Source organism: Talpa europaea (assembly GCF_964194135.1).
Source record: "Talpa europaea genome assembly, chromosome: 12".
NCBI lineage: Eukaryota > Metazoa > Chordata > Mammalia > Eulipotyphla > Talpidae > Talpa > Talpa europaea.
The window spans coordinates 65,845,003-65,861,212 of NC_140079.1; the positions used below are offsets into that span (position 1 = coordinate 65,845,003).

General features: G+C 46.7%; 1 protein-coding gene across 3 annotated transcripts in view; it reads right to left on the reverse strand.

Moving 5' to 3' along the window:
• OLFML2B (olfactomedin like 2B) overlaps positions 1–7,900 on the reverse strand; it is a gene marked incomplete at both ends in the record, with an annotated part of 34,366 nt that extends 26,466 nt beyond the window's left edge. For all 3 annotated transcript variants that reach the window (XM_084250357.1, XM_084250356.1, XM_084250355.1), the window contains 3 exons: positions 2,107–2,214; positions 4,765–5,028; positions 7,727–7,900. In XM_084250357.1, the coding sequence (XP_084106483.1) occupies positions 2,107–2,214; positions 4,765–5,028; positions 7,727–7,900 (546 nt within the window). The remainder of the gene's footprint in view (positions 1–2,106; positions 2,215–4,764; positions 5,029–7,726) is intronic.
• Positions 7,901–16,210: the final 8,310 nt, after the last annotated feature.

A 16,210-nucleotide genomic window follows, 5' to 3' on the forward strand; every position in this document is an offset into this window, starting at 1 on the left:
ATGGTGGGTGTCATTTTGTTTCATAGAATAAACTTAAAATCGTCTTACTCTGAATAAAAACTGACTTCATAGGAACAAACAGGCAACGTCATGACTGTCAGGGACCCAGCTCAGCTGCCCTGACTTTTCCAGCCGCGACAAATGACAGCGATGTCACTATAAATGGTGGTGACACACTGACTGCTCCTTCTGCCTAGTCCTTCCTCTACCTATCTAGGAGAGCCTGCTTGCATTAATTAATTTTTTTAAGATTTATTGATCTATGTATACAAGAACTAGGGTATAAGCCAGAGGTGTGGGAGGTGAGAGGATTCACCAGAGAGAGTGGGGAGCAGAAAAAGCAGATCAACTGAAGTACACTGCTGAGGGGAGCAGCAGGCGAGACAGGAGAGGTCTGCTGCGCCATGTGGGTTGCTCCCTGGCCAGCCAGGGATCTAACTTGAACTCATGCTGTAGTGGCTGGCAGTAGCTTGATAGCACTGTCTTTAACCCCTGCGCCACCAGGGAGGCCCTCTTGCTTACATTTAATGGAGATAAAAATGGGGGCATGGAGGGTTACACACTAGGGAAACGAATAGCAACTATAAAAGAAATATATAATTATTCAGGAAGGAAATGTGTAAAACGACCCAAGGAACCACCCTAACCTCCAGAACTTTGTTACTGAACTAACCTTGAAAGCATAGGAAAAAACAAACAAACAAAACAAACAAACAAACAAACAAAAAACAACTGGGATACAAACTGAATGAGAGAAAAAAAGAAATTTAACAACCCTAGACCCAGAAGGGAGACGCCACCACCTTAAAACCAGAGGTAAGATGCATATTGCATTTTTACCTTTTATTTAGTTCTGTGTTCCCTAAAAGTCAAGGTAAAAATAGCAATACATAGGCTATATGTTTATTTTTAATGTTCACATCTTACATAGCTACAACATAATGGCAAACTGAGGAAATTGGCATTGGTATGAAGCGTGTGTATAGTTCTGTCATTATATCACACGTGTGGATTTGTGTAACCAATTTACAACCAAGACCTCCCTAGTGCTATCCCTCTGGGTACTGCTCTTCTCCACCACCATCCTGAACCCTTGGCAGCCATTAGTTTGTCCTCTTTCTCTATAACAGCCATTTCAACGAAGTTGTATAAATGAAATCCTATAGTACATGACCTTCTGAGATTTTTTTTTATTTTTATTTTGTTACGGAGTTGAGATTAGCCTTTTTGAAATCACATAATACTCGTGGGATACATCCAATTGTTGTGTGTATCAACAGTCCATTCTTTTTCACTGATGAATAGGATTCCCAGGTATAATGTACCATGGCTGATTTAACCATTTCCCTACTTTTTTGAACTTTTTTGAAAGAAAAAAGTAATTACATTTTATTCTATTTCCCCCCATCACCATCCCTTATGCCCTTTGACACTTTCTCCCCCATCCCCATCCCTCTTAATCTCAGAGGCCTCATTTCCTTTGTTAGTGTCCACTATTTTGCTTTGTTAAATTGTATGCTCTGTAAATGTCCAATATTTGCCTCTGTCATTTTGACTGTACTACATAGGATTCCCTAGAAATCCTTTTATTTTGCTATACATGGCAATATTTCATCTTTCCTTATGGCTGAAACAGTATTCCATTATACATACATGCCACATCTCCTTGATCCAGTCCTCTATCAGTGAGCACTTAGGTTGATTCCAAGTCCTAGCTATTGTAAATAATGCTGCAATAAACACTGTAGAGCATGCAATATTTTAAGCAGATGTTTCATGTTTTTCAGATATATGTCCAAGAGTAGGACTGTTGGATTGTATAGTATTTTGATTTTTAGTTTATATGGTTCTTTTCTTATATATGAAAAAGCAAGGTATTTATGTTTTACTGATTCTCTTTGTCACCAGCAATTTGGTATGATTTTGGATGAGTGTGTGTGTATCAGACACTTGGTATTATACACAAACACACACACACATATATATATTTATTTACCAAAGAATATAATAGGTTAATTCTAGTGCTTTATGAAAACATACTGTGGGAAGTTCATGCACTGTGTGTCCTGATCAAGTAAAGATATGGAAACCTATAATCTTCCTTACCTCCTCCAGTTTGTCCACTCGCCCCACCAGCTTGGTGGTGACTGAATGCAGCTTCAGGAGATCCAGGCCATAGAAGGCTCCTTCCAGCATGTCTATGATGGTGGAAAGCTGTGGAAAAGGGCAGCATTAGTCCAGGGCAGGGGTAGATAGACCGAGGGAAAGTCATTTCCTTTCAGATGCCCATGTTGGCAGCCATAAGTCAGGAATGGGGAGGTGGCCCTTAGAAACTGCTATTTGTGCTGGTGGGCACACAGAGAAACTCAATGGTGTAGCTGTGGGCATTCTGCTTTCTGGAATACTTGGGTAAGAGAATAATGAACAATCAAACCTGAGGTCTAGACACGTTCACCAAACCATTTATATTCTTTTATTAAGTCTGCCAGTTGCAAGGACATGTCTTTCAAACAAGACACACTGTGTGCTCCTTGAAAGTTGGCCCTTGAGTGACACAGATTTGAACTACCTGGGGTCTATTAATAGATGGTTTTTTTTTTTTTTCTTTTCTCATCTGAAGTTTCTGTGTTGACAAATCTGACCTACTGCTGAAGTCAGTTGGTTGAATCCCTTGATGCAGAATGCACAGAAACAAAGGGCTGTCTATAAGGGACTTGAGCATCCTTGGATTTTGGTATTCTGGTACTCTGGACACTTCTAATACCAAGGAATAACTGCAGTTAAATTTTGAAGAAGTAGGGCCTCCCCGGTGGCGCTGTGGTTGAGCGCTGGGTTGCGAAGCTGCCCTCAGCCTCTGCAGCGCCGGTTCGATCCCCGGCCACCGGGCGAGGGTCCCACATGGCGCGCAGACCTCTCCTGCTGCCCGCTGCTCCCCTCAGCAGTGTACTTCGTCGTTCTGCCTTGTACTGTTCCCCGCTCTGGCTCTGGTGAAATCTCTCACCCTCCCGCACTTCTGACTGTACTCAGTGCTTGTATAAATAAATAAATAAATCTTTAAAAAAAATTTTTTAAGAAGTAAAAGTTATAATCATATTTTCCACCATGGGGGGTAGGATGGGTGCCCTTAATTCCCAAGTGGCTCAAGGGCCACTGTAATGCCTAAATGGCCAACTGTAATGTCTATATATATTGTCTTCATCCCCAAGGCACCCAGCGCAGTGCCTGCTTCATAACAGGTGAGCTATACATACTCAACAAAGTAGCTTATACATGCCACTGCCTGGAGGACTTGCTTCTGAAACACTCAGCTTCATCATCTCTGTCATCTTTTGGAGTCTCCAAAAGATGCCAATGAAAGTTTCTCCTTAGCAGTGCAAGCCAAACTGACACTGGTGTAAAAGAAACTCAGGAGCTGATCTCTGAGGTAGAAAGCTGCCGAGGGGCATCCAGGCTTTTCAGTTCGGTCATATGGTCCCTCCTGCCAGGAAACCCTGGGAGCATGATGGCTGAGGCCCTAGTGGCAGCCAGGGCAAGTGACTAGGGGCAAAGGGGCAGATAGGACACTTCCAAAGACTGGCCACATAATGGCCACCAGTATGCAATCTCTGCTCCTCTCTGATCTCCCAGTCTTGTTTTCAGATGAAGAATCCCTCATGAGAAATACTCAGATTTGCACAATCTCCTTCCCCCACCAGCTGAAACTGGTTAAGAGCCATGGGAACCAGCTGGTATGTACCATGGTGATTTTCCCAGTCCTCATAGAACATTTTGCCTGCTGTTGTTCTAGACACTCCCAAGAGTTCAGTCCTATAACTGGGTGACTGACTGTGCCTTTGGTTCCAAAAGAAGTTTCATGACAGATCTGCAGCTCTGAGTGACTTGGCCAGATCCTGGAATTCTCCTTGACCTGGTAAGCACGCTCTGCTTAAAGGGATACCACGGACCATCAGTTACCAAGCATATGGAGTGGAGGGTGGGGCAGCACTTCACGAGGTCATTCTTTAAAGGAACTGGATTCCTGAGCTCTGACAGTATGGCAGGCATTGCACAGGTACTCAACAATTATCATGTGATCAATTCTCAAAACCACCCCATAACGTCAATGGCGCTCCTCACATTTTTTATTCCAGGAGACTGAGGACAGAAAAGTGAGATCAGCTGAGTAGAATGCTGCAGCAGGTGGTGGCACGCATGGCAAGGATGTGAAACCCTGTTATCTGACTCCCCTTCAAGGTCACCTCATTGGCAGCCTTGAGCTGCCAGTGAGGGCGAGTGTGGGGATCACACAGAGCTCTCGACCAGCACAGGGCTGTGGAACATAGTACAGGCTCCAAGTTTAACTGAAAACAGCCCCAGATCTCTCCTGCCCTGGGTCACCCAGCCCTGGAGGACCGCAGGATCAAGCTGTGTCTCTCACCCCTGTGGGGTGCCTGTTAGGCTGACAGTAAATGATGGCAGCAATTCTCCAGGGAAACAACTTCAAGTTGTCTTGGTTGGCTGGGCCTGGGAGTCATTTCCAACCCGACCTCCCAGGCTCCATCAGGAGCGGCAGATAGCACATCTCCCTCAGACATCAGGCTTGTAAATGGCCTGTTTGTGAGTCCTGAGTCTTCATGCACCACTCTGGAGCCCAGGGCTTGACCTCCTTAAAGGCTGAAACAAGTCCCTGTGATTCAAAGCCTCACAACACTCAGCAATGGTCCTGCTGGGCTCCTTGGTCCCCAAAGTGCTTCTGTCCCAAAGCCTCTCCACACCAGGTCCTACCTTCAAATCCCGGCTGTCTGCCTCCCGAAGCTTCTGGAGCCGGAAGTCTCCCTCACAGGGATTAAGGGCCGATGGGGGCGCGACACAGGCACACTTGCAGGAGGAGCCTGAGGTGATGGTCTCCACCGTGTAGAAGTCTTCCTTTCTGGAAGTCCCCTCGTTCACCCTCTGGCAGGCGTCTCGACCCAGAGGTCTCACCACACACTTGCACTGACAGTCGGAGCCCTCAGACACAGCCTTGACTTTGTCATAGTCTCCCAGCAACTGCAGAGAGATTGGGGATAGGTGGGGGGGGGGTGCAAACACAGACATCAACCAGGCTCTCCATTCACTTTGCTAAATGTCCTGCCCTGGCCGGGGACCTCAGACCACTCTGAACTGCGGGGTGAAGAGGGCATCGCAACACCGTTTGCTGACTGACACTTCCTTGGAGACACTCAGAATCTGCTCTTTTTGTTTGTCTTGGAAAGCTGTGTGTTCCTTAGGGGACTGAACCTTTCATCATTTAAAGGAAAAAAACAAATGAGACTCTCATCTTCCAGCATCCCCTGCCTGAGCTAGATAAGACTCAAACAGGACAAGAAGACAGGATTAATACAGGGGACTGACCTTCCAATTTGAAGACCACAGTCATCCTTTGGACAAAGCAGGGGTTGTGGGCACTGGTCTCCTGAAAATCCTTGTGTAACTTTTGACTATCCCAAAACTTAAGTATCAATAACCCACATTGACCAGAAGCCTTAATGATAACATCACAGTCAATCCAGACCTATCTTGTATGCTATATATATTCTGTATTGTATTCTTACAATAAAGTAAGCTGGAGAAAAGACAGTTATTAAAAAATACATTTATAGTACTGCAAATTTATTTGCTGATACCATAAATTCATGCTGTTTACAAGAATCTGTTTTAGTGGATTTGAAATGTCAAACCTTTGTTGTTCAAGGCCAACTGTACTTGCTTCTGCCTCCTTCTTTCATTCACCTGTGATGTAATGCCTACCTGTGACTGTGTGAGGCGCTGCGAGGGGAAAGAGATAGGCCAGACAGAGAGCCAACCATGCAGGAGAGGAAGCAAGAACAGTCACATATAATGGAGAGTGAGAGGTGTCCCTGAAGCTGCCAAGTGCAGGGGGAGCAACTCCAATTAGGCACCAGGGAAGGCTTCTTGGAAGAAGTGGTATTTGAACTCAGCACTAAAGGAGGGGTTGATTTGAAGAAAAAGAACTAGGAGGGAAGAGACAGATCCTGAAACCAGTAACATTCATTCGACCTAGGGGCTCATTTAGCTGCCAGAATGCTTTCTGAACCCAAACCCCAGGCCAAAGCCAGCAGAATAAACTGGCAGCGCTTGGTGCTTATACAGTGCTAACCATTTCCTAGTGAGTGTCTGCCTGGACAGCCTATGCAGGAAAACATAACAGGAGGCTTTTGAAGCCACCATTCTGGCATTTGCTGGGGAAAGGGCTCTCCCAAGCTCCTTTCCAACAGACCTGGTGTCCCCAAAGCCAGGGCCTCCTGTGTGAGCACAGAGAAGGGTCCCCGACTTTTGACAAATGGGCCTGGCAGGCAGGCGCTGAAATTGTCAGAGTGGAAATATTCCTGGGATGCTGTCTGAGGGGAAGAAGGCTTGTAATGTTTTTCTTGCAGAGGTTGGGTTTCTTCTAGTACTAATATTTGTTTTAGGGCTGTTGTCAAATACAGAAAGGATCAGTGGAAGGAGCTGCGGTTCAGGGTGACTAAGCGGCTGGTCTTTATGGGGACTGGTGGGGGACAGTAAATCTTGGCTGTCTGCTCTGAAACTCTGCCTAGATTCCTGCATAACAAGGCTGGGAGACCCTGGGTGGGTCCTTCCTTTCAGGAGGCTCAGGTTTCAGGAAAACTTTTGTTGATGGTTCTCCAGAGCTCCAAAGTGGAGTTTCATGTCTTTTTGACTTTGGGGTCAGGGCAAGGCTATAGGTGGGTTTAGGACATACATTGACATAATTCTTACAGGAAGGATGAGCCGACCAAGTGTTTGATAAATACCAAGGGGACTTCATCATTCTTTTTACAGCGAGGAGAAAAGAGCCATTCTGAGGGCTTAGAGGAAGGGCAGTAACTCTGTAGGAGTCCTTTCCTAGTCATCCCTTAGCCTTAGGATTATGGTGACACGCGCTGCACAGTCACACTGGCTGTGGCGAGCATGCAACAAATACTCCAGAGAGCATGTCCCTAATAGATCTGTGCTGAAGTTTGTCAGAAGACCTGGCTTTACCCACCTCCAGCTCCAGAGCACTTTACCGTGCCTTACCTATATTGAACAAGAATAAGGGTCTGAGGATTGAGTCCAACAAACAAGCAAAAGTACTTTGTAAAGGGACAGTTAAAAAGCCCATCACTATCAGTTGTCACTCAAGCCTACCTCACTCCCAACATCTTCCAGGTGGGAGTGGATCTGCGTTTCCACTCTATGTCTCCCAAACATGGGGTCTGGTTGTCAGTCCCTCTCTTTGGGGTCCTTACATTCATCCCACATGTTGTTTCCTGTCTTCATGTCCTGCCTGGGGCCTGCCTCAGTGCCATGAAACATCTCCCCATGGGTTAGTCATCTGCCACCTTTCCAACCTGCCCACCTGCTCTCACATTCTAAGGCTGGCCAACAGGCACGCAGGCAGGAGATGGCCATGCTTCCAATGATTCGTGAACCATAACATTTTAATTTGGGTTTTTCCTTTCTTTTTAGGGAGTTCATGGACTCTTCCCTTCCCTCCTTTCTCCTGATTCCTAACTTTGGAAGACACCATGATTTTGAAAAGGTCATGCTACTTCACGTAAAAAACAAAATTAAATGAAATATGAAAAGCAAATGCCCTTTCCTCGGGTAATGCAGAGAGACCCGTCTCCAGGCTCTTCTAGAAGGACCATCTTCTGGCTCCTGTCACCACCCAAGGCAAGAGGGGTGGGTACTGGACTCCTACCTGCGACAGAACATTCTCTTGGTTGTCCGCCTCGTTTTGCAGAAAGTCGTCCTCCGTGGGCGCCGCCGTCTGCACATCTGGAGGCGCGCTGGTTTCGGTGGGTTGAATGCTGGACCCCCAGTCCGGAGCCACGACCAGGGTGATGCAAAGAACCAGCAGCAGAGGCTTGGCCATGAGGACGCGACAAGAAGAACGGCTGGGGTTGGGTTTGGGCAAAAACTGAGGCAAATGGGCGTCTGGGTTGGAGCCCGAGAGTGACTCTGAGAGCGCCTCTTAAAGCCAGGCGCGGCTGAGCGGGGCAGAAGGCAGCACCCCAGAGACCCTGGTCATCTCCTTCCCGACGAGGGCGATTGTGCAGCTCCTGCGAAGAGCAGGGCGCGGGGAAGATGGAGGTGGCACGCACTACCCCGGCGCGCTGTCCGCTGAAGGGGGCTCAGGTGGAAGGCAGGGGTCCCCGCAAATATAGCCAGTGCGCGCCGGGCAGGCGGCGGGGAGCCTCTGCAAGCACCGGCACCGACACGGGCTTGGGGCTGAGAGTTTTGGAGCGCACCTACTCCAGGCGCGGCGCGCGCGGCAGACGGGGACGCGGGACCCTCGGGGCGCGGGACCGGAGGCGAGGAGCCTCGGGGCGCACGGCCACTGGGCACCGGGCGCAGGACAGGGCCAGTGGCAGTGGCGGCGGACGGAGGCTTCAGCGCGTGGGCGCGGCGGAGCGCTGGCGCGGAGGGAGGGCGGAGCCTCTATTGTGCCGGGGCCGCGGGGATGCAGCCAGTGACGGCGCGGGGTAGGAGGACCGAGGAGTGCGCTCTGGCTCCGGCAGAGGGGCGCCGGCCCGACCCCGCCCCCGGATCCGCCGGGGGTGACGTCGGATGCGCGCCCCTCTTCTGCCATCTCGCAGCCAGTGTGGACGGGAGCCAAGTTCCCTCGAGCATGGGATCACTGGAGTTTGGGGATGCTCCTTGCGCATTGTTACGCGCACGAGGGGGTTTCCTCTGAGTGGAGAGGCAAGCACGGAACGTCTCCCCAAGCGTGAGCCAGTTTGCACCCTGGGCACCCTCCCTTTATTGCACTTGGGGAGACTAGGAGCCCCTGCGCTTGGGCGGTTCTATTCCCGGACTCGGCTCTGGGCAGGAGCTCTGGCAGCTTTGAACTTAGCGCCATTGGTAGTTTGCTTGCTGGCCGCAGCTTTGGAGCCTGGTAATACCTCCACCCAGAGGCTGACTCCTGAACTTCCTGTCGGAGTGTGTCCTGGGTTCGGAAAATACTAAGCAAGGAGAGAGAGGCTGTCATCTTTGCGTGTCCCCGTGGAGGAAGCTAACTGCCCCAGAGTCAAATGATTATCAAAGGGGACTCGCTCCTACTTCGTTGGTTGGGATCAGTCTCAGGGTTTCTATCACTAGATGTGATTATGTCACAGTGTCCCTTAATTAGAGTTCCTTTCATAAACTTACTGCCACGATTAAGAATGTGTGAATTTAAGGAAAGGCACTGTACCTTCGGGACAACACATACCCTAGAAGTCTGAACACAGCAAGACTCCCCCAAAGATGTGAAGGGTGTTATTATGCTTCCTGGAGAAAGTCAAACACCTTGCCTCAGTGCTAAGGTATGAGTTGTAATAATTTAAGTAATAGACTAAGGAGACTTCAGCTCATAAATGATCATACTTAACAGAAGTATAAAAACAACTATTATAAGTGGTTTAATAGGTTTTTTTTTTAAATCCCAGATTATGGACAAAAAATCAAGCTGCTGAATAACTACGGGCTTGTGGGAATCAAGCTTCCGAACACACACACACACACACACACACACACACACACAAACACATACAGAGTAAACTATCAAATCTTTTCTGAAATTAGGTTAGGTGAGAGTAAACATCTATAAAATGAAGTCTTAAGATTCAACTGAAGCAAGTGTTGAATGTTGGCTAAGTGCAAGGTAACAAGCTAGGTTGCTAGATCTTTGATAAGATGAGATTGCCCATGTCTTCAAGAAGGGGAATGGTAGGGAAGAGGTAAGCAGAACAAGTACTGGGATTGTAAGGTTAAGTGGGGCTTACAGGATTGATAGGTTGCTTCCAGTTGAGGAGTCAGGATTTTATGGTAGATGCTGGAGATGCTGGGATGGTGGGACCGTTTCAACAAGGCAGCAAAATCAAGATGTAGGCAAGGGTGAAAAGTCATCCTGGGCAAGAACACCAGCCTAAACATGCATATATTCAGATCTGACAGGTACTCATTTCTCAGGGAAAACTTCCCCACAAACAATTCCTCTGTTATATGTACCTCTTCTTCACAGAATTATGGGAATTACACTTTAATACTTCATGATGAGTTTTCAGCAGTCCTGGCTTCCCCACTAGACTGTAAGCTTCACGAGGGCAGGGCTTTAGTCTGGTTTTGCTCATCATTACATTCCCAGAGTATAGCTAGTGCCTGGAACAAAGCAGATGCTCAATAAACTTGATTGCATGGGAACTACAAATAATCCTGTGAATGTGATCTCAAGCATCTTCATAGAGTTCATCTTTGTACCCATTACTATTCTTTTGACTATAATTAACAGGAGGTCATCAATGGCATGATCAAACATAAATTTATTTTTCTTCCATTCTAAGAGAACTGAAGGTTGACTGTTTGATTTAGTCTAGCCACTCAGTGATGTCACCCATTTTCCATCCTATTATTTTTAAGGTTTTGGCTTTTGCCTAATCTTAGTTGTTTTGAGCCAGTCCTAGTTATCCTTTTGCCATACTCTTTTGATAGACATTCACTTTTCCAATCTCTCTTATAGCTAATGATTCAGTTCTACCCAATAGAAAAAAATCTGCAGAGTTCCTAGAGAAGATATTTTGCTTCCTAATAAAAGAAACAAATAAGAGAGAAGGGCTTTCTAATGCCACTGCTTTCCCTCTTCCTGTCTTTGGCTGTGGTCAAGGTGTCTGGAGTTGTGACAACCTTCTTGTGACTATGAGTTCTTTCTCCTATTGAACCTAAATACATGTCCTTTTTTTTAATTTTGAAAACTCTTTTATTGAAATAACATTGGTTTATAATAGTCTGTAGGTTTCAGGTCTCTACAGCAATATAAATCAACATTTGTATTTACTACATTATAAATACATGTCCTATTAAAGTCTACTTTTTAAGTTTCCCTTTGGAGTTTCGCCCTATGGTCCTGCACACAAAATATGTCTGAGCTCTTTCCCACAAGAGGTTTTTTTCTTCTGTGTAAATGTAGAGAATAAGTCACTTCTATATCTCTTCCTTCTTGAGCTAATTATGCCCACTTTGTCACCTTTTTCCCTCCATTTTATTCACCTGTTTCTTGGACCAAGTGGCTTCCCAGAACTTCCATTATTCTGGTTCTTTTTTCTCTAGAAAGATTCTGGTTTGAGTAGACGTTAGAGCATATTGAAACCATTTCTTCTCTTTTTCTGGACACTGTTATTTTATTAATGCAGCCCAAGATTGCCTTAGCTTTTTGGCGGTTACATTGCACCTATGATTCACATTGATTTATTTTTTCAAATGCAGTTTTTTTTCCCTTTATACATGAGTTTTGTGCTAGTTTCCTCCATCCTGGGCTTTCCAGCTACTTTTTTTTTTTTTAACATAAATACAGCTTCAACATTTTTTCCCACTGACTGTTTTCATCCTGCTGAAATCTTGTGTTTTTTTTTTTCCTCTTGTCTCAGTTAGGGTAATTTCAAAATTTAATAACCATAGTTTCTGTCTTGATTTAAATCATTAATTTTAAAAAGTCACCTTCATTCAATAGTGTTGGTACTAGAGCTCTACAGCCATCCCAGGAAAAGTCTTTTCTTTTTGCTGTTGACACTTGTAGAGTGTTGATTATTCAGTCAGAGGTGGTGGTGCCTCATGAGTCCCAAGACTTCATCATGCCTACAGGCATTTCTTGAGGGACTTTTGTCACCAATCTTTTAGAAATCAAGATACATTCCTCTCATTAGCCAGTCTGATAATCTGATCTGAAAACCCTGACAGGAGCTTGGCTTGGCTTTAGAGCACCAGGGTTGACATACCATAAACTCCTTGTATCCTTCTTGCTGCCACTACAGACTCCAGTTCTCTGGGTGCCCAGCTTGTTGGTGTGAAATAAACCCTGGTCTCCCTGTTGAACAGATGGAGTCCCTGAGATGCTGTGACTCTGTGTATGATGGCTTCTCTGTTCTGAAACTCATCTGATCTAGTTATTATTTGATGTTTATGAAACCCTGGAGGTAGGTAGTACCCTCCCTTTTTACAAATGAAGAAACAGGTTTAAAGAAGGACACAATCACTGTGGGAATGTTCAGAGAACGGGGTCTCAGAAAGCTCTTGAGCCACCTAAGACCCAGAACCTTCACCATTTTGGGCCAGCCCCCAGGTTGCTGGGGGCCTGGAGACCCTTCAGCTCCTGCAGCTCCCAGGCCTCCCCAGATAACTTTGCTTCTGGCAAGAGCATCTGTTTTGCCGTTGACCTGGGAACCTCTTGGCTTTGCTTTGAAATGTCTGTTGAAAGCCCAGTCTTCATTTGCCAGGTGGGGCTGGGCAACTAGAAGGGACTGCTCCTTGGTGTGTAGTTTAGCACATGCACCTGCCCCATAGCAGCGGAATCAAAGAGCAGGGGCCAAATCCCAGGAGCACCATCATTCTGCCAGCTCCCTTCCCTGGCTTGCTGCGGGGTGGGAAGCCTGCCAGGGAGCTGCCATCAAAGGCTGGAAAGCACTGCTGACGAGGTCATTTTCCCCTGTTCACTCTGCTCTGCTGTTTTCTCGACTTCTTACTTTGCCTTTGATCTTCTACAACTTCTCCCAAATTTAATTCAGTTAAGTTCATTTATTGAATGCATACTGAAAGCCAGGCAGTTGCTGAACACACAAAAATGAAGGTAAGAACTTTGCCTTTAGGAGCTCACTCTATAAAAATTATAAATGTGTAATCCTGGGTGGGGTACACAGGAGCTTTCTCGCAATATATTTTTTTTTAAGATTTATTTATTTGTGCATACAAGAACTGGGTACAGGCCAGAGGTGTGGGAGGGAGGTGAGAGGATTCACTAGAGACAGAGTTGGGAACAGAATAAGCAGATCTACTGAAATACTGCTGGGGGGAGCAGCGGGCAAGTCCGGAGAGGTCTGCTGTGCCATGTGGGTAGCTTCCTGGGCCAGGGATCGAACTCATGCTGCAGTGGCTGCGGATAGCTTCGTAGGTAGCGCCTTAATCCCTTGCACCACCAAGGAGGCCCTCTTTCAATATGTTTTAGTAAAAGCAAGAAGAGTCATTCAAGGTGTTCGGTGAGGAGAATGCCATGCTCAGATTTGCAGAGATCAGACAATCTGGTGGTGACGAGTAGAAAGCAGAGAAAAGGGCAAGGCCATAACTGTATTCCCTGTTTGAAGACCACCTGGCCCGAGGTGGCTTCCAGCGTTGGGGTCCTGTGCTGGACAGGTCATCACCCTGATTCACAGAGGCACTTCCTGCCCTCTAGGAATGTGGTAACCTACGAAGGGGTAGGTGGGCAGGGGCCCTTTGCCTTCCCAGGGAATTTTCCAGGCTGTTCTCTGGCATCACTCCAGAGACCCAGTCACATCACAAATCACACAACGGGGAGCCCCTAATAACCGTGCTGGCACAATCTACAAGCAGCAAAGCCTGCTCTGGGGCAGGTCAGGACCACTGTGTGCTGCCTGATGCTTTCTCCATGCCACCAACTCCTCTCCTTGCCTCCCTCCCAATTTCCACCTCCTCCATCCCCCCACTTCCTCTCCCTTCCCCTACCTCTAAGAGCCCTCCGTGCTCCCAGGGCAACTCGACACAGACAATGTTGCCCATGTGATGTATTTTCCGGAGCTTCCCATGCCTCCCCTGCCTTTTCACAGATGCCAAATGTCACTTTAATAAGTTCTGCCCTCTGTGACGAGCCTCTCCATACAAGCACTCCCGGAGAGGTAATGCATTGCCTTAAATCTATACCAGGGAACAAGTAACTAATAACAGATTTTGCTAGGGAAGAAGTGTTGAGATGATAGCACAAAGTCAAAAGGACACATGATGGGACAGCCTCCAAGATGGGGAGTGGGGAATGGAAGTCCTGGTTGGAACTTGATCCCCTGTTAGACTAGAAAGGACTGATAATTTGTAATCACTAGGGATGAACAGACATGGGTTGAATAAAGGCTGGGAGAGGAGTGTGTCAGTAGAAGTCCAGAGACTATAAAACTGTGGTGCGTTACTGGAAACCCCAACAGAGCAGGAGCCCAGGGCTTGATTACATTTGGAGGGGAGAAGGAGGGGGGAGTGGATGGTCCGATCACATGAGGTCTGCATGCTGTGCTGGGGAGTTTGGATTTTAAGTGAAAGGCTATAGGGAGGGAGACACCAAAATTGTTGTAAGCTAGAGAGTGAAGTAATTCAACTTGAGTTCTCAAAGCGGGGAGAGGAACAGCTTCAGAGAGGGGCTACTAGACCATCATAAATGGTCCTGACAGTAGTCAAGAGAACAGCCTCTTAACTATTCAGACTGATGTAGCCCATTTAGACGCTTTTATAGAAATCCAGACATGAGGGCCTCCCCGGTGGCACAGCGGTTGAGCGCTGGGTTGCGAAGCTGCCCGCAGCCTCTGCAGCGCTGGTTCGATCCCCAGCTGCGGAGCGAGGGTCCCTCATGATCCCCAGCTGCGGAGAGAGGGTCCCTCATGGTGCGCAGACCTCTCCTGCCGCCCGCTGCTCCCCTCAGCAGTGTACTTCGTCAGTCTGCCTGCTCTGCTCTCCCCTCTGACTCTGGTGAATTCTCTCATCCTCCCCCGCTCCCCTCAGCAGTGTACTTCGGTCCTTCTGCCTGCTCTGCTCCCCGCTCTGGCTCTGGTGAATTCACTCACCCTCCTGCGCTTCTGACTGTACCCAGTGCTTGCATAAATAAATAAAAATAAATAAATCTAAAAAAAAAAAAAAAGAAATCCAGACATGAGAAAAGGCGTTGATGAGGATGGGGAACACAGAGAAAAAAGAGGAGGGTCAGTGATAACTTACAGAGGTAGAAAGGAAAGGACTTGGAGGATGTTGTGGTGAGACAAGCATCAGGATATTGGCTAGAATTCTAGGTGTAGGTAACAAAGCAACTTTATCCAGATTAATGTTTTTAAAGAGGCGAAGGGGAGACTATGACAAGGGTCTAGGTGTGTCTCACACAACCCAAGGAACTTACTGTCACAGTATTGTTTCCAAGAGACAATCCAAGCTAGGCCCTGTTCCATGTGTCCATGTCTGCAGGTGACCCCTTATCTTCCTCTAGCTTGGCTAGAATCTAATCCAGGGGTGACTCCTCCTGTCTTTCAGCCCACACATTAAGTGACAGCATAGGGGTGCATACAAGTAGCTCTTGGTTTGGTGTGGATATTTCACTTGACCATTGAAAATGTTGAATCATACACTCATTTTCTGCAATATTTCCTTCCATTCTCTGGGGTGAATGAATATCATTTATTTTAGGCTTGTCAGGCAGTCTGGAGCCAGGGGGGAGTCTAGACTTTGTGATCAGTCTGTGGAACTGACTTTTCCAGACCAACTGCTGACTTGGGCAGGCCATTCCCCTCTGTGAGCCTCAGACCTCTTCCTTGTAACTGGCATCATAGCCATAGCCCCCTGGACTTACCACATGTTCCTGTCTTCACCCTTACAGGAATGAACCACTGCCCCCAATTCTGAGGTTAAACATAATGAGGAATATATAAAAATCACAGAGAGCTGAGATTGAGTCAAGAGGAAACCCAGATGCTGGTACAGAGGTGAGGTTTTCTTGGAGCAGGAGAGGTGCTTCTAGTCTGAGCTTTCTGGAACTATAGCCCTGGTTGCAATCTGGATTCCATTACCCTCCACCTGGTATGTGATCTTGGACAAACTTTCTTTTCTAAGCCTAAATTTTGTGATATTGCTAGATTACTGTAGAGACTGGAGATACATAAATGCCTGACCCCTGCATGCCACATTCACAAATATATGCTGATTATTCAATGAATGATAAAATCATAATCATTTATTAAATGAGGGTGTTATTCCTGTTTCTGACACAATATGTGAACTTAGTAGAGCCCTCTGTGTGCCTCAGTTTCCTTATCTGTAGAGGAAACAATCATTTTTTTATTCTTTTTCCCTTCTACTCAGTGATTGTGAGTTAGGCAGTGATTGTGAGTTACCTTTTTTGAGTTTTTTTTTTCAGGGGACTAAATTTTTTTTATATTAATTTTTTACATCATTGTTCATTTTTAAATAATATTTGCTTTCCCCCCCACCCCCTCAGTTGTAGTCCCCATAGAGTTTTCTTCACCAGTGCACCCATGCACCATCACCTCAGTCCCCTGTGTTCCTTCCTCCCTCCCTTTGATCCCTCTCCCTCCTCGTCCCTTGCAGTATGTCTCTGGTAAAACGGAGCTACCATATGACCCAGAAATTCCATATGACCCACTACTAGGGATCT